The following is a 23,800-nucleotide window of genomic DNA, read 5'->3' on the forward strand; positions in this document are numbered from 1 at the left end:
TCTCGGTAATTTTAATTTAGTGCCTTTAAGTACTAATTGTTCTGTTACTTATGTTACCTGCCTACTCATAGGACAATGTGCCCAGTTCATGAAATGTCTCATGGTGGTACTGCAGGGCTGGAATGCAGGGGTTGAAATCAACCAGCTTTCCATAATTGAAGATGCAGACTCAGAATGAATGAACATAATCTGTTGTTTTTCCAGACATGAGGGTGTGATTGTAGGTAATGGACAACTCCATTTTTCAGCTGTCAGATAGTATGGCTTGTACACTTTGGGCTATACGTGTCTTGATTACAATAAAGAAATGAGTTCAAATATATTTTTTTAAAAGTTTTTTAAACTACATAGTGAACTGAAGTAGTTGCATCTACTTTTGGAGTTTAGCTGCTTTGTGGATTTTATTCTGTGTAATGATTGGATGAAGGGAATGATTTAGATAGGTATTTAATTTCAATACAATACAGTTCTCTGTCTTATAAAGAAGAAATTGATTTAAATATTTTCCTTAAAATGTTGTTAATTAATTCATAAGACTGTGTCAATTTGTGAATATGATCCAGTCATTCCTATATTTAAAAGTCTTAGAATTATAGAATTAGATACGTCAAAGCTAGGTGTAGTCTTGTAATATAATAGAAAATAACCTTTTTATTACAGTTTGAATTTCTTACCAAAACCCCCAACTCCTATTTCAAATTTCCACCTTAAAAAGCCCTATTCAAAAAGGTTTGTTAAGAATTGTGTTTTGGACTACAGAAGGTTGCTAGGATGAACTAATAAATTCTCAGCAAAGAATTCAATTTCTCTCTTCATTTTTTACAAGAAAATACTAAGCAATGACCCACAGAACAAAGGAAGAAATGATAAGTCTTCTTATTCTTTATTAAGTAAAATTGACTGAAATATTACTCTTCCATCTCCCTCTTTTGTTGTGGTAGCTTTTTTTCCATGAAGAAATTATTTGGAAATGCCTCCATTCAATGTTTTCCCACCAAGGGAAACCTCAGTACAGAAGAGGAAGATGTACATCTTGTGCAATGATCTAATACTGGTTTTTCCAAAGAGACAGGGAGAACTGTCTACTCTGCTGCTAGATGCCTCATAGGTAGGACCTGTATCCCCTCAGTAAAATGCTTCCCAAATGCATAGACAAGCATTTAATTGCTTGTCTGCAATATCTAATGGATTTTTGAGAAAAATGTCCTTTGAAGAGGGACAGGATGTGTCTCTTGAGAAATAAAACTTTATGGTCTAGCATTTCCTATCAAAATATTCCCTGCATGAATGAATGAAACTGGGAACATGTTTCCTGGATTTCCCATGTGTTATCATGGCTGTGGCTAAAGAGAGAAGGGTACTCTTTAGATTAAATTCTCTAGATTGTGATTGTACAGGTTTAATAGCTTTCATTTCCATTTGCCTGGCCGTTTATGTTACAGTATTTTGATGTTTTGTGCTCAGTGAGAAGGAGATCACAAACTGCTAATCACAATGTCTTTGAGGCTGTTGCCTATCACATCATAAACATCTCCCTAAAAGGAGAGGGTGACCCGAACCATCCTTCATTTCCACTGCTATCCAGCAGCCTGCTCACATGTCATCTGAAGGTGCAGGGACAAAGGGCACTTACCTGTTGAATGCAGCCCTCTGAATTTCTGTGTCCACAAGGCAAAGGATCATTCTGCCTCTGAGTGGCTGTGCACAGAAATCCTGCTTTGGCCATTAGTCAGCAGACTTTGAGAAATTTATATTTGGAGTTTTAATCAGCTAATCTCTTGAACAACCACTCAACTAACCTTAATATCAAACATAAACATATAAACACTGGTAGGAGGAACTACTGAGTAGTGAACATATGCAGGAAGCTGCAGATAATTTACTTGCTAAGACATCCTGCCATGATTGCTCGGGAAAATGAAGCATAAGGTGAATTGAAGGAGTCAGTCTGTTGTTAATTAGACATTTGAAGTTGTAGATCCATAAGGAAAGTCCAGGAGTCACAGGGGTGAGGGAAGAGGCGAGGAGTCAGAGAGGAAATTCTTTAACTTTAGGTGTGTCATTTTGACCTGGAAATAATAAAAGGCAGTGTTTTCCTAATATTCAGAAGGTGGAATCGCATCTCCCTGGAGCTGAATGAGAGTTAGGTGGAAAATACTGATTACTGTATGTTAATTAAGGTAATTTTTGTCAGTGATATTAAGGATGAATTTTGGATGAGATATCATTATTTAAGAAAAATGCTAAAATAATTTTGATAAAGACTAAATCTCACAGGAATAGTGTGAAGAGTATCTTGCTTCATAATAAAGGATACAAATATATAAGGAAAATTTTAAGATCCAACAGTAAGATAAGAATTAAAGTCCTAAAAAATTAAGTTTTTAACTGGTGGAATGCAATCTTTAATCCTTTTTGACACCTGGGAATGTGAAGATAGTGGAAATTGGATAAGTTTGGTCTTGTATTCCTGGATATTCCTTAATTACTAGTCATCTAACTAACTAATACCTTGGTTGAGTCATCCCTGTATTAAATAGCTGATGCAGTAAGTCAGGGACTGTTTGATGTCCCCAATGATGTTAACAGCATATAGTTATATCAAATAAATTAGAAATTGTGATGGAAATAGAGAGGCATAGAAATGAGTCAGACACGTTAGCAGTGCCTTATTTACCCTTACTAATATATATGCTATATAAAAATCACACAGTATTTCTAGTTTCAAGGTCTTTTTCTGGATTTGACCTTTATCATGGACCATTGTTAAGTTAAAAAATAGTTTTCCTGAATTTCTATGAGTTAATGTATGCATGGCCCTTGGTGCTCTGAAGGCAGTGCTAATCACTGGAAAAGACATGGGACTTTGGCTTTTATAAAACCAGAATCACCTCAGGAATATCCTGCTTGTGTGATGTAGATATAGGTACCAACTCTTACAAAGTTTGGTGAAGTATTTGTCGTGTATAGGAGTATAAATAATAGCAGTGGCTTCTGAAGAAATCGGAATGAGAGACTTGTCACAGCAATGCAGTTACACTCAAATATTCAAAAATCGGCAGAAACGTCAATATACTTAAAACAGCAGCTTGCACATTCCATACATTTGATTTTCAGTATTTGTGTCAACAGAAACACATTTATATACTGCTGCCAGATGTTCTTCTAGACTATCAAAAATAATGTATTAGTTTAAATATTTAGACTAGATATGGTCAGTTAATGAGGTTACTGAATAAGAAAACAGTGGGTCTTGGCATAAACTATGAATATTCCAAACAAATTTTGATTACAGCTGACCAGAATCTAGAGGCAGAAATAGAGGGTGTAGATGAAGAAAACCATTCTATGGAATTAACAAATCTTTCAAGTCAAAACTTAGCTGAAATGTTACCTTCTTGGAACAAGCTCATTCTTATCAGTGGTTTTATGAGATTTAAAAACCTGGCCAGAAAACAAATCCTCCCCTTCCTGCCATTTGCAAGCTCTTTTCCATGGTTTTTGTTAATTCTTAGCCACTGTCACATGAAACCTTACCACACAGCCAAGCTCCAGGCTTCTCATGAATCATCACCTAAGAATAAAAAGTTCTGTGAAAAATGAGTATCTTGAGGTACAGGCAGATCAATGGCTCCCAATTCAGGTATCTGCTCTAAAGCAGCAGGAAAGAGTAGAAGTGCCTTCCCTTGTCTCACTGGCTTGGATTACCTCTGAAAATCAGAGTAAAAGGGCAGGAAATTCTTCTGGGTGACACCAAGGGAGGAAAGAAAGATGCACACTGCGAATGCACTCTCTAAGCCAATTCTGGACATGCTCTTCTTCACATTCTCAAACACAGAACTTCATGAGTTAGGTCTTCTCTCAGAGACTAAATGCCATATTTCAAGTACTTGTCTTTTCTTGATCATCTGTTAAATATTTGTGTTTTGCTGACATGGTGTTACTTTCTTTGTCAGTTTAGGCTCCACAATACTGTCTCACAACTTAAACAGCAGTAACTTGAATAGCAAATGAGCATTAAAAAGTTCAGAGAGTAACACCAGTATCCTGGTGGTATAGAGGATTCCTGGGAGCGAAAAGTCTTGAATTGAGATCTTGAATTCCTATAGATAATGACAGCTGGGTGGAATGACTTGTGGTTCAAGTAATTAACTGCACCTCTTTAGATGTTTCAAGAGCTGGTTGTAAACAAATTAGGTACGAGAATACTATCCCACATATGACCAGAACATGAAAATACTTCATAAATATTCTTGAAGCATGCAGAGAAAAAAAAAATTAGTCTTCTGAATACACAGTAGATTGCTGCTGTCACAAAACATAGATTATTTCTGTAAATTACCTGGAAAGCTCTATGAAAATTAACATTCACTGTAACCTGAAAGTAGTGAGCTGATGCATGGTATTAAGGAAAGAGAATGGAACAAACACCTTGACAGGCTCAGAGAAGATGAGAAATGGAGATTGGACTCTGACAAACAAGAAAGATGAGTCTTGCATCAAGAATCTGATGCGATACATGATATAGTTGAGATAACAATATATTATTCATTTCTATTCTTGGTATTATACTGGATGGAGAATAAAATCATCTTCAGTGTAAGTTGTGTAACTAAGCACATTAATTTGTACTTTCCCTACCATTTCCCATACAGGCTTTCAACTTGAAAATGTGTCAGTGCACATCTTCCACTGATGGAGGCATTCAAGGTTACACACTTTTTCTCCATTGTAGTTAAGCTGAAAGGCTAGACCAGGAAAAAACTTCTAGGAATAAAGACATATTATTCTTGTGCTAGTTTTTGGATATGAACAGTTTTCCCTTCTGCCCCTGCAGTGAGTGTACTGGACATATGCAAGACCATGGGAGGGGAAAAAGCCAGGTCAACTGCCCCAAAGTGTCCAAAGGGGTATTCCATAAACATGATCTCATGTTCAGCACTGAAGACTTCAGGAAAAGAGTAGGATAAGAGACAATTGTTCTCATTGAATCTGTCTTACCAAGTAACCATTATGCATGCTAGGGCTCTTCCCTAAAAGTGGCTAAACATCTGCCTGCCAGTGGGAAGCAGTAAATAAATTCCTTAATTCAATTTTCTCATGTGTGCAGCTTTTCTTCACTTATTAAACTGCCTTCATCTTGGCTCCCTTGTTTTCAGCTTCTGATCTTGCAATTCTTTGCCCCATTCTGCTTGGGCAGGGCAAGCCTCTGTGTACTTAGCTGCTGGTAAACCCACCACAAGTTCTATCATCAATATTATTTGGTGAAAACTTGGGGATTACTTGGGGAAAAATCTTCCATAATTGCAAAGTCAGATTTTTTTCTTTTCTTGTTCTGCAGATGTAGTTCTGAGGTACAACTTCTAAAAATACATAAAAACCGTAAAAGTTAACCAACACCAGCAGGTTTCTTGTATTTGAATCTAAGTATATCTATGGAGGAGAGAGAAGAAATGTTTTACTTAATTGCATTTGGAGATGTCACTTTTTTGTTACTCTGCTCACAATGCTGTGTCTGTGTAGCATTATTTCTTGTATGCCATGGACTTTCTGCAAGAGAATATCCTGGGATGGTGACCTCCAACAGAAAGCCATAGGACTCCAGCAGGAGGAAGGGCCTTTTGTCATCTTAACAGATGCCCAGGACTTTGTCAAGTAATAGCTGCATTTTGCCACAGCAGATGCATTTGAACACTCTTGAATGGCAAAAGGAAAAACAGTCCAGTCATGGAGTGTAAGTGAAAAATTGTGTTGCCAAATAAAGGTATCCAAAGGAAGAAACATTTTGGAGATTATTAAAGAGATAGTTTAGACTGCATATCTTGTTTAGTATTAAATAAATAGAATTAGTTTAATACTAATTATGTCTGGAAAACTCATGGTTAGGATATTCCTTAGTATCATCACAGACTAATGCTGTGAAAGTCATTTCAAGGATGGCAACCCACACTTTAGATCTACAAGGAAATGCAGAAAAAATAATTATGCTTGTAAGTAATCTGGTTCTCTGATTTAAAAAAAATCCATATTTAGTAGTTGGAACTGTTCTACTTCTGTTCCTACACAACTAAGCTGGACAGAAAACATACTGATCTCTGTCAGATATTCCAGGCACAAACATTCCAGGTGAAGTTTTGCTTAATCTAGATAGTTTAACAAGAACAAGTGAGTTCTGAGAAACCCAAGTAAAAAATATGGATCAAATATATTTTTCTGTCATATAGTTTCCTGCAGACTCACAGAAAATAAGGTGTGTATCATGCAGAATCTAGGAATTTAAATTTGTATCTAGGAGATTTTAAATTTTGTTGTCGCAATACATCACTGAAACACAAGCTATAAGTTGTACATGTGAAAGAATGTAAAAAAGCAGGGTCTTTTTAAGGTTTAATAACATTTTATTTGACATTATTAAAGCAAATATCCATTTAAAGTAATGTAATGCATACTTCAAAGACTGCAAGCAATGCACTTATTTGGAAAGATTTACTTTAAAACTGTCAACAAACAGCCAAGGCAAACTGAATTTACTGAAAGCAGAGAAAAAAATCAGTAAGCCAAGACTGAAATGCAATTTCTAGTATAATGACGAGTGGCCTCCAAATAAAGAGCAGTAGAAGAATTACACATTTCATTTGCTACATGTGCCACATATTTCTACCATAGTAGGAAAAGCAGCTTACTTGATGTCACAGAGAAGAGCCACTCCTCTCAGAATCCAGTGGTCTGGAGACTTTGATGTCCTTAAAAATACCTCTGTAATAAAGTTCAAATCTGTCCTCTTGGGCTTCTTGTAAAGAGGACAAACATAAAGCTTGGAATCCCTAGGTCTGGTTGAATCCACAGCATACATATGGAGCACAGGCAACTGGACAAAAAGAATCTTTGGTGCAGACTCAACGAGCACACTTCTTCGTTTGTCCCAGCCTGCACCTTCCAAGTAGAGCCCATAGATATATACTCCTTCCTGTGTGAAGAGTAAGCAGATACATCACAACATATAAAGCCTAATAATTTTCTTAAACCATTAAAAGAAGGATATGTTTTATAGTAAAAAATATCTGACATTGAATATCTTCAAACTATTTCATTTTAAACTATAATATAATCTTTTTTTTCAGAAGATAATGCTACTGAAATGGAGGGCAACAAAATTTGTTTAATAAAGTCTTTGTATATACTACAAAGTTTCATGTAAAGTTTACTATAAATTCCAAAAATTAACAGGTAGTACAATGAAACACTTCTTTCAACTAAATATTATTCTAACTTAATTAAAATCTTCATACTTAGTATTTGGCGTCTATGTTGAGCAAAAACTTTTAGGTGAAGGCAGTAGTAACTTTTTCCTCTATCAATCCAAAATGACTCAATGATGCATAATATAAACTAAATACCAAAATTAATACTGAAACATCTTTGCATGTCATACATACAGAAGGAGATGAAGTGATTTCTTCTCTGGTTAGCTTTAGCACATCATTATGTATTGAAACTTTATCTAAAGCCCAGTCTTTATGTGCTCGAGTTGCTTCTTGTTTCATTGCTGTCAGGAATCCTTGAGAAATTAAGCCAGATATTTAGTATTTATCTCACATGATAAAATAAAATCTTTCTCAGTTATTAGCATGGATCTGCACTGAACTTATAGACAGATAATCAGAGTTGTATTGAAAAATAGCATCCTGACTAATGATAACAAACTTTGCTTTGGGACCAAAACAGGAACAAGTGACAAAAGTGGAGTTAAGTGCATTACACTGATAAAAATATTTTTAAGTGGCGTGGACTGTTTTTCTTCTATTAAATTACTCTATTAAGAAATATTTAGTAGGGACACTGACTTACAAATTATCATAAGGCAATCAACTACAGGATCCATGATAAAGGTGTCTTTCAAGAAAGAATTTCAAGGCAAAAAAGTTATCTGAGTTGATGTCTATGTAAAGTCAACTTAGCTAAAAGGTGGGGGTGTTTTAAATGAAAGAAGTAGAATTAATTTCGTTGTTGGAAAACAGAAAATATATATCTGAATATGATAATAAAATAACGATATGAATGTGGGGAATCTAGTCAATGCGGTGCCTATGAAGAATAAAAAATATATGTTTTGTTAGGGGGAAAAGAGGGTGTCAGGAAGAAATTAATGTAGAGGATGACATAACTGAACAGCAAGTTAGGTGATTTTTTGAGTTTTGAACAGACTCTACAGGAGTTTTAAATTAGAAAGATTTGAGATGTAAAAGGCTGAATAGTTTAGGCACAGATGACTGAGCAGCAAAGAGGTTTGAATGTGTTATAAAGGACAAAGCTACAGAAACAGAAACACCAAATATAAAAACAGAAATACCAAATACCTAGTTGCTTCTGTGTGTGTCAAAAAATAACAATGAAGTCATTAAAAGCTCAATACCTGCTATTTTAAGCTATAAGATGAAAAACTGCTTGCAACTGACAGTCATAGAGATTGAGACGAAGACAAAGAAGTTAACATAGAGAACTGCATATTTAACAGTGAATTTCCTGGTGAGCAGTATTACAAAAATAGTGTGATATTAGAAATATATTCACAGCACCCCTACTCACAGCACCCATTTTGCACTTAGCAAGCCTCTCTCTAGCTGCAGGACTACTTTTGGGTTTTTTTAACACAGAGGCTGAAACAATAATAAAGTTCAAGACCATCTATATCTCGGGTTCGTTGCCTATTAGGCTAAATGTTTTCGTTTGTCAAAAGAATGTGGTCCATTATCTTCTTTTACACCACTGTGAGTGCTGCTCTTGAATCACCAGAGATCAGCATGCTTATCAGCTGTGCCACTTAGGATACAAATTGAGCCATGTTTTTGCTGGCAACACAATACCACCTTTTAATAATAAATTGGATGTACTCCAGGCACCTCCTCAGGTGTTTCTCAAAGTGACTCTAAAATAGACTTTGGTATTAGTACTTTTTACAGTTCTGGCAGTAGGAAGGCCAGTAACAACAGAAGCATCACAAAGCAAAGGCAACTCATATAACATTAAAGAATTTCAGAGGTTGATTCTAATTTTGGAAAAAGCAAAAAACAAAACCAAAACCTCATAGCTGTCACACCGAAGTTTCTTATGAGAATTTTGTATGGGTAGTTGTGTAGCCTGGAGGAGATTCTCCTAGGAGCACACACCTTGTAAGGTAATGGGGGTTTTTTACTCATGGAGATGGTTAAAATTTGTTTTTCTTCCTCTTTCCTCTAAATGGTAAAAATATCAAGCTATAACAGATAATGATAGATAATATTTACTTGTACTTCACAGCATATCTATGATGAACTTGAAGAAACTGTTTATTAAATAACCTGTGAAATGGATACACAGTAAAACTACATTTTGATAACTCTCTGTGAAAGACAAACAACTGCTATATATTCTGGTACAATTGCAAATTCATAGAATCACAGAGCAGCCCACGTTGGAAGAGACATGGGAAGTTCACCTGGTCCAACCTTTCATGTGAAAGGGAAGACTAGATGAGATTATCTAGCACTGTCCAATTACATCTTGAAAACCTCCAGAAGTGGGGACTCCTCCATGTCTCTGATGAGGTTGTTCCAGTGAGTGATTGCTCTTACTGGACTGTAAGAAGTCATTTTGTTGCTACTATAACACCTTGCTCTAGGTTAAAGCTCTTCCATACTGGCAACTTACAGTTTGGAATGAGTTAAACAGTTTCAAACCAGAGAAAAATAGTATTTTCTTTAAAAGCTGCATCATTATCATTAAGTATACTTTCTTTAGAAGTTGTAGAATATCATGCTACAATATGTCGGCAAGATAAATTATTTTATTAATTAACTGTATGTTTTCCTTCCTGTAATATAAAAACTGCTTGTTTTGGGGTCAGACTGAAAGATCAGAGAACTATAGAATCACATCTAATGGTTTGGGTTGAAAGGGACCTTAAAAATCATCAAGTTCCAACGTTTTTCATCTTGGCTTCTGTGACACACTCTGGCAGTATAACCATTAAATTACTATTCAATACATTACTACTCAAGTCTCTTCAGTTGTCTTACCTTGTGGATTAAAGAATCCAGTTATCCAAAACACCCTTGGTCTTCCTTGAAATATCCAATTAGATAATTGAGCATTTCTTTCCAAAAGTTCAGTAAACCAGAAGCCAAGTGTGGAAGACTCCCAAGATACTCTTCTCCAGACTTGAGGGATTCGAGCATCATACATGTTATCAAGTGCATCTCTTAAACTCTGAAGGAATTAAATAATATGCAAAGTAAATAAATCAGTTTAACAATTTAAAGCACAGTATTCCATATGTAGTAGAAGTACTTTACTTGCCTCACTCATAACAATAGTTCCTTCTATGGCTAGCTTCAGATCATTCAAACTGGTGCGGACAACTGTGATCACCTTCTGCATGCGGTCAATTTCTTGACGAAGAAAAATATTCATAGAGTTAAGTGCTCCCATTTTAACTAAACGAGCCTTTACCTGAATTATAAAAGCACAGAAGGAATTCAGTTAAGTCTAAATTGTTGAAATGCTGTTGTAGTATGCAACATATGTGTTCAGAAAAGTAAATATTAGATTTGTGTATTATTCGACTGACATTTATCCCCTTAAAACTGCTGCAGTTTTTACTTTTTGTATGATACTACCCAATTACTCATGAATTTGCTAGAATAGGACTTCACCCAGAAGACCCAGGGGACTTCTATCACAAAACGTCAAGACATTATTATTTTCTGTTTTCACAAGTAGATTTGAAGTCCAAGCGTAATCTCCCTGGTGTATCTCCATGGCCAATTGTTTGATGTCTTGATTTGAGATAAAAAATCTTAATTCCAGTTCATGCCCGTAGCAATAAGGGTGTTGGTTCTTACTTGAATCTGCTACTATTTATATGATCTTTTGTACAATTCGATGTTTCTTTTTTTTTGGACTGTGTAGTGTGAAAACTCGACAGAGAGAACAGCAAGACAAGACTAAGATTAGCTTGCCTCATGAGGTATGTAATCTGGAGGAAGTTTCTCCAGCATGTCTTCAGCTGAACGATAAACAACTGCTTCACGAGTTTCTCCAGATCCTCCACCACTTTCTTTAGGCTGAATGTTGGTAATAGTATCCAGAACATCAGCTGATGTATTTTTCTGGTATCTGAGAGGATGAGAAATATGTTATAAATTACATAGAATTTTTAAACAGTTACTGATAACTTTATAGAACACACAAAAAAACAGTGTCCCGTGAAATCAAATGAAAACTCGCACAAAATTGTTTTTCATCCTGCACCAACCATAATACACTGATCCTGAAGGTTTGGTTTACCACAGTTTTAAAGAATATGAACTTCCCTCTTCCCTATCATACACTTGCTGTGTGTCTGATTTAGGGATAAGACGGAGGGCTGCAAGCTTAGATTGTGAGGTGGCAGAAAAACCTATCATACTAGGGATTCTGAAGAAAGGGAAGGAAATTACATATTCCTGATTAAGATTTTCTAAAGAGCTATTTGTTGAGAAGGAGCAACAAAAGTTTTGTAACAAGGAAGAATATTTGCCTCATTTAATTACTTCTTAAAAGTGTAATGCAGAAGCAGGAAAAGGTGGAGGTATAACCCTGCAAGCTGTCCCTTTAATAATTAGTAAATTTATTCTGCTTTAAGATGTTTCAGGATAAATGGCAAGGGCTGCTAGATTTACAGCACTGCAGGTCAAGATCTTCTATTCCATAATGAAGCATAGGCAGTGGTAAGGTAAATTAATGTTCTGAGTCAATACAAAAATGTGAATTAAATTTGTGTGGCATTGGATAATGAAAGATGGTAGACCATGTCAGTCCTTCAACAGAAGAATTATAGGAGTATTTTTGTTACAGTGCTATCCAGTGGCATACAGGTAAGAGAGGAAATAAGAAAGAAAGCCTGAAGTACTGAAATGTTGGCAATGCCTGCTTTTATCTTATGGAATCAACTACACAAGGAACATACATCAGTGTGATGTATGACATACATGATGTCCTACAGTGATGTAGGACATACATTTATACTGATTCAAAGCATAGATTTGCATGTCAGCTTTACTTTTCAACTTTCATATGACACCCATTTCTTTCTATTACTTTGTCATATATAATTATATAAGATATGAAACCAAAGTTAGAATGTGTGAACTCCTAAAGCACCTAAAGATTGTTGGGATACAGCGTCACAATACTAGAGAAGCTAGATACTACAGTATTCAGCCAAAAAAAATTTAAAAAAAATTGGTGAATGCAATTATAAAGACTATAAATCAGAAAAATAGAATTAATACTACCGGGAGTTTGCTTCTCAAAGGATATAATTTCTGTTTCTAAAAGTAGGAATGGTGGGGGCTTTCAAGGTTTTTCATAACCCTTGACTTTAGACTCAAAACTCTCAAGCTCTTTTTCAATTTATGGTCCCATTAAAAAAATGAAAGATTTATTTAAGACCATGTATGAGCAGAAAAGATAAAATTTCTCTGGGATTCATGGCTTCATTGGTAATTTGGATGACATACCCGTGGTTGTAACCTTTACTCTGTGTCTTGCTGACTTAACAAGTAGTGATTAGAAAAATGTGAACCTTCCTGTTCATACTGTAAGCACTATTCTTCCAATTCTGCTGTCAGACTATTTTATGTAGAAGGTATGGGTTCCCTGATTATTTCATAAATTAAATTATAATAAATTACAAGATTTTAAAAATGATCTTTCTAAATCTAAAAAATAATATAGAAACAATTTTAAAAAGAAGGCAGTATGAAAACTTCAGAGAAAAGGAGAGAATGGCTTTTGAAAAATAGCATCGAAGGAACAGAATCAAAGGTTAGTGATATTCCTTTCTTCAATGATACAAGCTAGGAACCTTCTGAAGAGGAGAAATTATATGAATCTTGTATAAATAACAATTACTGTTTGAACAAGACTTTTTTGTAAATAGAAAAGACCAAAAGATGTATCTTGATCTTTGCATAATTAAAAGATTTCCTGTGTGGAAGTGAGATTAAAATACCCAGAAGAAATTTCATTTACATACCACTGGGACATATTCAACATAAAAACCACTCTGCAACAAAATTTTTCTGGGCTTTGGAAATCCTCACTTTCCTTTAGATTGCAAATAAAATGAAGTATAAATGCAAACAATAACGATAGAAAGATGGCAGAAGTCTGCAGAGGAAGTACCATGTTCCTGAGAACAGAATCAGTTGCACGTGACAGATTGACCCTCATCACATGTAGATATTTATATGTAGATATTTCCATAACAGCTTTTTGTCTAGATTACCCAATTCAGCTCATGTATTTTAGATGTCTGCTTTGTGAAGAGAGAAATTGCACCTTACAAGGATCTATTTTTCTCTATTACTGTTAAGGAAGTCTAGAGTAACCAAAAAGGAAGCTACAGCAACATTAAATGAATCTCATTTATACTGTCAGTGTTGCCTAAAGGTATGTAAGCTAAAGCACTCAATACCTATTTATATATTGTTTTTCCCCAAAGCAGTATTGTAAAGTGAATTGTGTCATAAGAAGAAAAAGGTAAATTAATCTTCTATGGATTTTGATTTACTCCAAAAAACAAAAGAGTTTTTTCTCAAGAATTTGGATGTAACATACTATCATTATGTGATAGCTGGAATATGTGCCATCAGGGATTTTCTGTACTGGAAGTGAAAACTAAGAAAAAATGCATGTGACAGAAATATTGCCTCAGCTTTGTGTAGAAAACAGCAATAACTTTTGCAGCACGGTGTTCAAAACCCTTGCATTCACCAGCTTGCAATAGCTTAACAAAAATTCAGCTACATTAGAGGCTTCAGTAGGGAACCAATTGGGAAGGGATTTTGGCAGAAGATTGTCAGCATATTCTTTTCCTGCCCAGGTACCTGTTAACTATGTGGCTTTTGCAGAGCCTGTGATTCATACAGCAAGTTAAAATCATTCTCAATGACTTCAGGTGTTAATCCTAAATGGAAGCACTAAATTCATTGAAGCCTTACAATTGGAACCAACAGACTGAGCTTTTGGCTGAACTGTAAAACTGCCACAATAAATTAGTGAGAGATAAGATTTTTCTTGTCCTCAGTAATAGTAACATGGAGAGGTCTTGGCTCTCTCAGGGTTTAAATTCTAGCAGTTAGCCTTCTGCATACTCTGAGATGACTGGATATTATAAGGAGAATTTGAGTAGAGCTTTCTATATTGTATGGGATGCTAATCCATTTGGTCTGTGCGTCAAAGATGAAATTCAGACACAGTTGCTATGCATCGTTTCTTATAACACACTGTGATAAGACATTGAAAAAAGCATGAAGCTGTTGAACATTTCCCCCAGCCTCTAAAGAAATACCTACAAGGCAAAATCTACAGGGTGAAGAAAAGAAAAGAAAAAAAAGGCTAAAGAAACAGGAATAGGCAGAGGTACCAAGTGGAAGAAAAACTGAGCACTGAAGAGAAACCAGAGAGCTGCTCCTACTCACTAAATCCCCCCCACCAACAGTGTTAGTCTCAAGTTTCCTCCTATAAATTAGCTCTCCCACAAGCCTAATTTAGGATCTACAGCATGTCTCTCTTCAAGACTTTGTTTAGTTCTCTGTTAAATCTTGGCTCTTCTTTCATCTTTAATCATTTCTGGAAAGGAGGTCTTGCAAGTATCAGAGAATGACTTGGAACAGAATCTACTCTTAGATTCTTTTCTTCACAAGCATATATTAACAGCGGTATGTGCTAGGCAGAGTTGACAATAAAACTGTGTACTCTTCTCACAGCATGCTTAGAATACAGGCCTCTTGACATGGCATCAGCCTCTCAACTTTGAGACTGAAAGATTGTGGGAAATTATTGCTTCATCCAAAAACATTAGATGATGTTAGGCTTTCACAGCAGCTCTGCATTTGAATAACATTTGCTTTATTTAAAAGTAGAAAAATAGCTACGTGTAGAAACAATGAATGTGGAATTTGGACATACTGCATATGAAAATGCAATATTTCATGGAAAAATTATTAAGAACTTCAGTGAAAAAAATATGATGATGTTCATATCCTTTCACAAGGCAAATAATATTAGAAATAAAAGGCAAGCTGTTACACAGATTATTTGGAATGAAAGAGTGAATTCAGTCAAAGATAAAATTTTAAATGGAGCTAGTACTTGGTGCAGTTGAAAAGCCTCTTTTAAATAGCTGAAATGGTGGGACTGATTGCAACATAAGTTTGTAGTTGCATCCAAAGGCATTCTCGTAAACCAAATGACAATCCACAGAATCATTTAACAAGTATGCACAGAAAAATAAACTGCTTGAAACAGAAGGCAAATACTGGAAACTTTCTCTAGTTGAACTGTGTAGAACCACCTATCGCATGTTCATATAAAAGTTTCATAATGCTTTCAATTAAAAAATGTAAAATCATGAGGAGTAAGTAATAACATGTAAAATGTAGCTGAAGATACTGCATTTATAACAATGTACATACACAGGAAGTGTTCCACTTCAACAGTGAAATCCACATGAATCCTAGGTTTCCAATGCAAAATATACTTTACTTAAACATTTGATAGGGATTTGTTTCCAAATACTGAAAGAAACGTTCTCCATTTTCAATATGTTACTTACGTAATATCAGCATTGGGATGGAGACCAAACACCTCTGGGCTGTCCATGGCAGGAAGTAACTGGATGTAGTCAAAGTACTGCTCCAGGGTTTTGCAAACTGGAATTTTATACCCAGTGTAAAAGCAGAAAGCGCTGTCAAACATACTTTCATTAAACCATACCTGTGAAAAATCCATGGGGGAAAAAAGAAAGACAACAATTGCTTTGCTACTTAGAGGGCTTTTTAATCTCACTTTTACTCTTGGAGGATTCGGGCTCTTGTTTCAGCTACTGCATCTAATTTTACTTTAATACAACTGTAAATCATTAAGAATTATGTCTCCTAAGTTTGACTTCCAGCTAAGTCTTTTAAGCTTTTGCTTCTCACCAAAGAGGAAACAAGAGGAAGATCTTCACTGCCAAAGAATGATGACTTGAAAAACTCGTTTTACTTTGAAAAGTCATATAAACTGGCAAAGTGCATATTCAGCAGAAACAAGGCCTTCTGATTTCTGTATTGCAGCTGCCAATAAAAATGACAAATAACTGTATTTCCAAGGCCTCCTACCCTTGCAAAGCAATTAAGAAGACGCTTATCATAGTCATCTGTGACTCGGCCTCCATACTGTACTTCTCCAATCATGTAGCGTACTGTGTTCCACGATATCCCCTGGATGCAAGTAAAGTACATGAAAAACTATCGTTATTATATGTAAGAAGAAGATTTTAATTTAAATATAATCTGAAGATCAAAATGGTCTGAAACATAAACTGGAAAAAATCATGTAACACTAATACTTTATTTCTAGTGTATTTACTGAGCTCAGCTCTGTAATTTTATAGAAGAGTTGGGCTTCATCCTGCTGTTATAAATATAGAATCATAAGATCATTTATGTTGGAAAAGACCTTTAAAATCATCGCATCCAACCTTTGACCAAACACCAACTTAGACCATGGCACTAAGAGCCATGTCCAGTTGTTTCTTGAACACCTACAGGCACAGTGACTCCACAGCCTTCCTGGGTTGTCCATTCCAATGCTTGATAACCCTTTCCACTAAAAAAATCCTCCAACTGTCCAACCTGAACCTCCCCTGGCACAGCTTGAGGTTATGTCCTCTTGTCATGTTGCTGGTTGCCTAGGAAAGAGGCTGATCCCCACCTGGCTACACTTGCCTTTCAGGGAGGTGTAGAGAGTGGCAAGGTCTCCCCTGAGTCTCCTTTTCTCCAGGCTAAACACCCCCAGCTCCCTCAGCCACTCCTCATATGGCTTGATCTCTTGAAGTAAAATCTCATAATATATAAAAGGTATATATTATATATGTAATACATTTCATTATTACTTGTTTGACCTGACATCACTCAGAGCTGCTACCTCCTCTCTCCTTACCCCACCATTTCCACCCTCCCCACCCCACCCCTTCTCCTTATTTCTCATCTTTCTCTCTTGGCCAAGTGCTGCTCATAAGGAATGGCTATTCCCTGCTAAGTAGTAGAAGATGAAATGGTAGCTGTAGAGAAGTTTGATTGGCTCTTTCAAACTTAGTAAATATTGGATATAGTAGTGAAAAAGCAAAAAAAAAAATTAAGGTTCTTAAAAAATATGTATTTTTACATGCGTGCATGTATATATATTTTACATGCATATAAAATAATTTAGCTTGATTTTCTTGTAGAGAATCTCAACCTTTGATCATTAGAAGTGGCACTAAAGGAATAGCAATGAGTAAATTATGATAAACATGAGGAAAAAACAATTGCTGCTGCCATACAAAGCATTAAAATATATTATAAAAAGATTTTAGTATTCACCTTCCTGATGTCAATTTTTTTTAGGTGATTTTGTATAAACTGAACACTGGCTGTAAAGTCTGCTGAGTTAAATTCATAGGGAATATTCCAACCCAAAGGTCCAAACTTGCGTCGCTCCTTAGGAATAAAATTGAAACCAAATTTATTTATCAAACAACTTATAATTTTCTTCCCTTAATAAATTTCAATAATGACAATACCAGTGGAGTAAAGAATTGAACTGGAGAAGAAAGTTAAGGGAATGGCTGTATGCCTCATACACATAAATAATACAGCTAAGTAATACCACGAGGGATAAATATTTATAGAAAAAGCAACAAAATAATGTATTAATAACTTTACTAATCAATTTGTAAGTCACAGGTTTGCAATGCCTCACTTCTGTGTGGATAATGAGATTTTTATATTAAGTAATTAATTAATTTATCATGGTAGAGTTTTTCTCTTCTTTTTACATATACTGTTGACTAATGATAGTTTCAAATTTTCAAACTCTCATATTTATGCTCAGTTTTCCAAGGAGTTCTGTGTTGCCACTTTTATCTTATTGTTTCACTATGTTTTTTTAATGTACATTTTTTCAAAGTTCATAACTTTATTTTAAGGTTGCCACCATTACATTATTCAAATATATTCTTGCATACCTATTTGGAAATAAAGTGATAACAATTGTATTAACAAAAAAATAGTCAACTATGAAAGTAAAATAATAAATATTCTGTAGCCCAAACACTTCAAACATCCAGCACTATTAGATTTGTCACAAATTTGTTAAAGCCACCTCAGTTAATTAGTTCAATCTTTTTTTCAGAATCCAGAACAAGTTAATTCAAGAAGTTAAAAACTAAATTTATGAATAGTGCCGACATTTATAAAATTAATAAATTACATTTTTAAATTAACTAAATGATAACATATTTATCAGATTTTATATTATCAAGTCACTAATCATTGACAGTCTTTGACAACTGAAGTAACATTTAGGCACCCTAGCTACAATATTTGTAAAGAACTAGAATGAAAAAAACCTCACCTTTTATTTTTCAAAATCAAATATTGTTTATAAGCAGATAAGACAGCATTAACCAATCATACCATGCAGAAAAGTGTAATGATTTCCTGCAAAGTTTTTTAAATTACTTCTTAAGCTATATTTATCATAATGATCTTGTCACTAAAGGATATTAAGAATTGGTCACTTTAAAGGCAGGACAATGTATATATTGCTTGTTGGTTGGCAATTCATAAAATTTATTAATAGATGAATAGCTGTAATAGTTTTTAAAAATACTGATGGGTTGAATAAGCTTAGATCTTCTAGTTCCACAAGAACAGTATAATCCACAGGCAGGAAACAGAGCACGTTTAAAAAGGATAGAAGAAGGAAAATAATGCAGAATTCTATATCTTAACAGTGAACATCAATGCATTGTCCTTCTCTCACCAGCTGCCTACACCAAAAATACAAGGTACTCAGTGGAATCTAAGGCTTAAACAGAGTTTTATAACTGTTTTGAGATCCTTGGTGAAAAGGAGGTACATTCAGAGAGCTCAAATTATTAGTATTTATTGTGATCTCAAAACCTATTTATCTTTAAATACAATGTATAGATATCATTGTTGTCATACTAGAATTAATGCAGACTACATTGACACAGATATGAGAAGAATTTTATTTAATTTTAGCCATCTAGAAAATAGTTACTCTAAGTTAGGTATCTGGATTGCCTTTAAAATCAAAGAAAGAAAGAGTGATGTATCTCTAGAAAAATATTCACTCTTAGAGAAAGACAACTATGACAGATAAATTGGTTTTCTGTTTCAGCTTGCTTATCTATTTCTATTGAATAGAGACATTTTTCCCATATACTCAACAACTAACTTTTGATTAGCTGAAGTTAGATGAAGAAAAAACAAATTCTAAATGCCCATCATATAAGAATTGTTCAAAAGCTATTAAAAAAAAAAAATAAAACAGGAGAGAGAGATAATAATGAACCTTGAAATACAGATTACAGAAATTAAAGCTTTAGTCCTGCAGCATGATGCTATGACAAATGTGAGAATGTGTTTATTCAGGAACCTCTATTAGAGTGACTCCATCTATTATACCACTATTTGCAAACCTTTTAAGAAATACCTGAACAGTAGAATGCAGGAAAGCTACAGTGTAAAGCAAAGGCTTCCACATAGGCAGGTTGCTAGCATTTAACAGATCCTGACTAATTCCAGAAAATGTTCTTTTCAGTCCAGCACGTATACCTTGTGGAGGTTCATTTGTGAACTTTATAGCAATCTGTCACAAGAAAAATATAAAGGAATTGTATTTGTTTACTGAAACAAAAATAGCAACATATGAAAATGTCACAACTACTAGTTATAAATAAAATTTAAATAACTGACATCTTGTAGAAGTAAAGTTGATATGTACTTAAACTGCATAGAAAGAGTACACAGAATCATGGAATGCTTTTAGTTGGAAAGGACATTTTAAAAGCCATCTAGTCAAACACTCCTGCAATGATCAGTGACATCTTCAAATAGATCAGGTTGCTCAGAGTCCTGTCCAACTTGACCTTGAATGTTTCCAGGGATGGATTATCCACCACCTTTCTTGGTGCCACCTGTTCCAGTGCCTCACCACCCTCATTGTAAAAAAATTATTTCTTATATCTAATCTAAATAAAATATTCTTCAGTTTAAAACCAGAATCCCTTGCCCTGGTGCAACAGGCCATACTAAAATGTCTGTCCTCATCTTTCCTAAGGGCCCCTTCAAGTACTGCAAGGCTGCAATAAGGTCTTCCCAAAGCCTTCTCTTCTGTAGTCATACTAGATTAGGCCACAAAGAATTTTGAACATAGACCTTTAATTTCTGTAGGTCAAAACCATCACTGACACTTGGCCACGGACCTAAAAATTTTCATCAATGACATAAAAGCAGTCATCAAAAAAGCTTTTCAGAAGGCTTTTATATCCCTGCTTCAATGACTGAATGATGAAAGAGAAGCATCCAATATAAATGACAAGAACAGAATTGTATTTCTGTTCCCAGAATTTCACAGTACATACAAAGAAATCTCACTCCTCCTCAGATCAGATCCTTGTGTTCACAGCAGCTACTCTGGACTCTGTGGCTGTCTACAGCAGCAAATTAGGTTCACCAGAGAATATTCCTGAGCACTGTGGTCAGCAGGCATTGACTCCATATTTGTGGTAGTAAATTGCCACAGCCCCTTAGAATTCAGCCCCTTAGTTTCATGCAAACTGCCTAATGGGAAGAGTGGCTACACAATTTTTGTTTTCAAACCGTATCTGCAAATTATTCAGAAAGGTCCTAGTGAGCACAGGTTTTCACATCAGAGAATATTGTAACTACTTACCCCTATGGGCTATTGCATTCCAGTGCTGAATAATGCTCAGGGAACAATTTATTAGTTCAGACACAGACTGGTCTGAGAGAATCTCTGTTGCTCAAGACTTCTATGTGGTAGAAGCACACAAAGGACCGTACAGGCCAGGTAGCCCATGGACACACTGTGTTGTGTTCCTGTTACTGTTGGGCTGAATTGGAGCACTTGAAAAACAGTGTTTCCACATTTCAAAGGATATCCTGTTCAGTTTTGATGAAAATTCTATATTAAAAAGAACAAAGCAAATTGTTCTCTTTTCTTTTGAGAAGGGGCTTTGGTTTGTCAATTATTCTTGTTCTGGAATCCCTGAATATGTTAACATTTTAGCAGGTAACGTGACACTATACAGGGGGAAATCACATGTGAAATATTTGATATAAATGCAGTGAAGATTCATCTAGCAGCCTTCTGAGTTCTCCTTTCTCACTTTTAGCAAACTGTATGTCCATATACCACACTATTCATAAACCCCTGGGATGATTTCATGTTCTGCTGAGAGAACACAGGAGTCCCTACAGCTGGCTTTCCACACACAGACCATGGTGATGGACAGTCCTTATTGAAGGTTATCTCTACACTCTTTCAAGACAGGAGTCCTTCCCCCTTCCCATCCTGGATATCAGGTGAGGCATCTATTTTTATTCAGAAAAAAAATGGGAACTACTAAGGAAACAATCACTGATTTTTAGAGAAAAGGGAACATAGAAATGTCAACATACAGCTCTTACAGTAGATACTAAGTAGCATTATGACCCGCTGTGAGACTGTTGGGAGCCATCATCAGTAACTTAAGTGTACTTTGTAAGAGTTCAGGCAATTTTCCTGGTTCTGACAAAAAGCATATCCTTGAGATCTACAGAACAGCCATTTATAGTTCATACAAAGAAATTGGGTAGATGATGTTCTCTAAGATGTGTTATCTGTGTGTTCTGTCCCATTTATACTTTATTTATTAATTATAGGGGAATCTGGAACCTTTCTCTGGAAGAACTTTTGGGGGCATTAATCTGTCCACAAGGCATCTGGTTGGGCAAAAAGGGATATAAGTAAAGCCAAATAATTTTTATTTAAGTGCTTCTGAGTACAGATTTAGTGTGGACTCACACATATATCATGCATCATCAAGAACTTCCAGTTACTGGTAAACCTTCCTGTTTAAAATGATATTTACATTATAACACAAATCCATTTTTTTCTTGGATTTTGGGGTTCTTCCCTCCATTTTTTTCATTGCCATTTATATTATTAATTTGATTAATTTTCCTTAAGTACCTGAATTAAATATTTGAACACACCTGTAGCAGTGTAATTGGGAATTTAGGATGTTGTTCAGTGGTTATCCAAACTCGAAATGTGTCATTCTGGATCTCAGCAGTAAGAAGCGTCTCCAGTAGTTCATCCATGAACTCCAGCCCAAGGTGACAATTCTGAAGCAACACCCAGCCTCCCTAAGCAAGGATATCAACTATTACCATATAAAATTTTGAACAAGATATTCACAATGCTAAAGCCAACTGTTCATATAAGAATCAAATATAGTTTTCCCTGTAATTTTTTTTAAACTTTTGTTCTGTTCCTGAATATATATTATCTTTTGATATTATAGGATATTGGCACAGATAAAGCAAATAGGATAAGTTAGTGCAAAAGTTATTTCAGCATTCTCTTGTTCTCAATGAAAACAACATAACCAGACTCAATATTGTAAGTAAAGAATCAGTGCTATCTAGTGGCAAAAAGAAGTTCCTGTACTCTCCCAGCAAAATACCAGTGATAAGCAATCCTGTCCTTAGATCCAAAAGAATATGAGTGGAAAAAGTAACAGCTGAAATTTAAGGAATACATATTTTTAAAAACTGATTTGTTAATAACATAATCTAAAGTAAGTGTAAAGAGGTGATAATAAGACTTTAGAAGTTTCTAACTCCAATTAGTTTATCTGCAATAAAGGCATTTGCATGAAATTCAACCTCCACTTATTTTGATCTTATTCATCTCTCAAATTGCATGAAAGCTCTAGTTAGATTATTGTCTCTCCAAACTTCTGCTTATGAATTTAAATTCAATCAGCTTTTTTAGCATCACTTTAGAAGCCTGATGAATTAGAAGCCTGATATTAAAATGGGACATTATTTAATCAGTTCTAAACAGTGATGGACAGTGGATTTCATTAGAGCTTGTAATTTCATTTTAGCAATTTTGTTTTAGCTCATTTAAAAGGACATCAGTAACTGTTTTGTGAAAAAATATAATTGAAATATTTATGGTGAATTGATGGGTATGAAAAAAGAAGATTAAATAAAGGTAGTTATTTTTCCTTCTTTTATGGGGATCAACTTTTTTGAGGGAGATCTTTAATCAATTTGGTACATTTCCAAATGATCAGACTTAGTTTTTGAAAATTATCTTCCTGTAACACAGCACAGCAGTTTTAATCGTATTATACGCTCTTGGCCAGAGGTACCAAAAAAACCAAATAGGTATTTGTCTTCATATTCACTAATTCTGTTTTGTAGTTTCAAATCTGATGTTCACATGTTCCTCCCTTCAGCACTAAGGCATGCAGTTCAGAAATTGTTACTGGCAGCTCTACTGGAGTGCTGTTTCGAGTGCCCTTGTGCTTCAAATTAAGGACAAAAGAAGGGAAGGGACGCTCCAGTTTTCACCATTGCAATGAACTGGGAGTTGACAGTGACCATTCTAGACATACAAGCAAAGAAATACCAGATGTATGTGTGCACTTACATATAATAAAAATTGTCATTTGCTACAATGAGATTTCTTTTTTCTCTTTTTCCAAATTGGTGTACATCTGTATGCCAATACTCATGTTCTGCTCTCTATTAGTAGAGATATTCTAGCCCTCCAAAATACAGGTACATGACTGATTCCCTATATTTTGAGTTTTCAGGCAACTTTGGCTGTATGTCTTCGTTTTCAAGAAACTGTCCACAAC

General features: G+C 35.1%; 1 protein-coding gene across 1 annotated transcript in view; it reads right to left on the reverse strand.

Moving 5' to 3' along the window:
* Window positions 1–6,598: 6,598 nt before the first annotated feature.
* The window catches only part of DNAH8 (dynein axonemal heavy chain 8), a 114,388-nt gene continuing 97,186 nt past the window's right edge, over window positions 6,599–23,800 (reverse strand). The window contains exons 83-92 of the mRNA XM_088162829.1: window positions 22,140–22,292; window positions 19,573–19,728; window positions 17,433–17,549; window positions 16,188–16,289; window positions 15,641–15,801; window positions 10,998–11,154; window positions 10,336–10,488; window positions 10,056–10,245; window positions 7,437–7,558; window positions 6,599–6,967 (exon numbers count right to left, since the gene is read on the reverse strand). Of these exons, the coding sequence (XP_088018955.1) occupies window positions 6,680–6,967; window positions 7,437–7,558; window positions 10,056–10,245; window positions 10,336–10,488; window positions 10,998–11,154; window positions 15,641–15,801; window positions 16,188–16,289; window positions 17,433–17,549; window positions 19,573–19,728; window positions 22,140–22,292 (1,599 nt within the window). The 3' untranslated portion in view covers window positions 6,599–6,679. The remainder of the gene's footprint in view (window positions 6,968–7,436; window positions 7,559–10,055; window positions 10,246–10,335; window positions 10,489–10,997; window positions 11,155–15,640; window positions 15,802–16,187; window positions 16,290–17,432; window positions 17,550–19,572; window positions 19,729–22,139; window positions 22,293–23,800) is intronic.

The sequence above is a fragment of the Sturnus vulgaris genome, chromosome 3, assembly GCF_052056855.1.
Source record: "Sturnus vulgaris isolate bStuVul1 chromosome 3, bStuVul1.hap1, whole genome shotgun sequence".
Lineage (NCBI taxonomy): Eukaryota > Metazoa > Chordata > Aves > Passeriformes > Sturnidae > Sturnus > Sturnus vulgaris.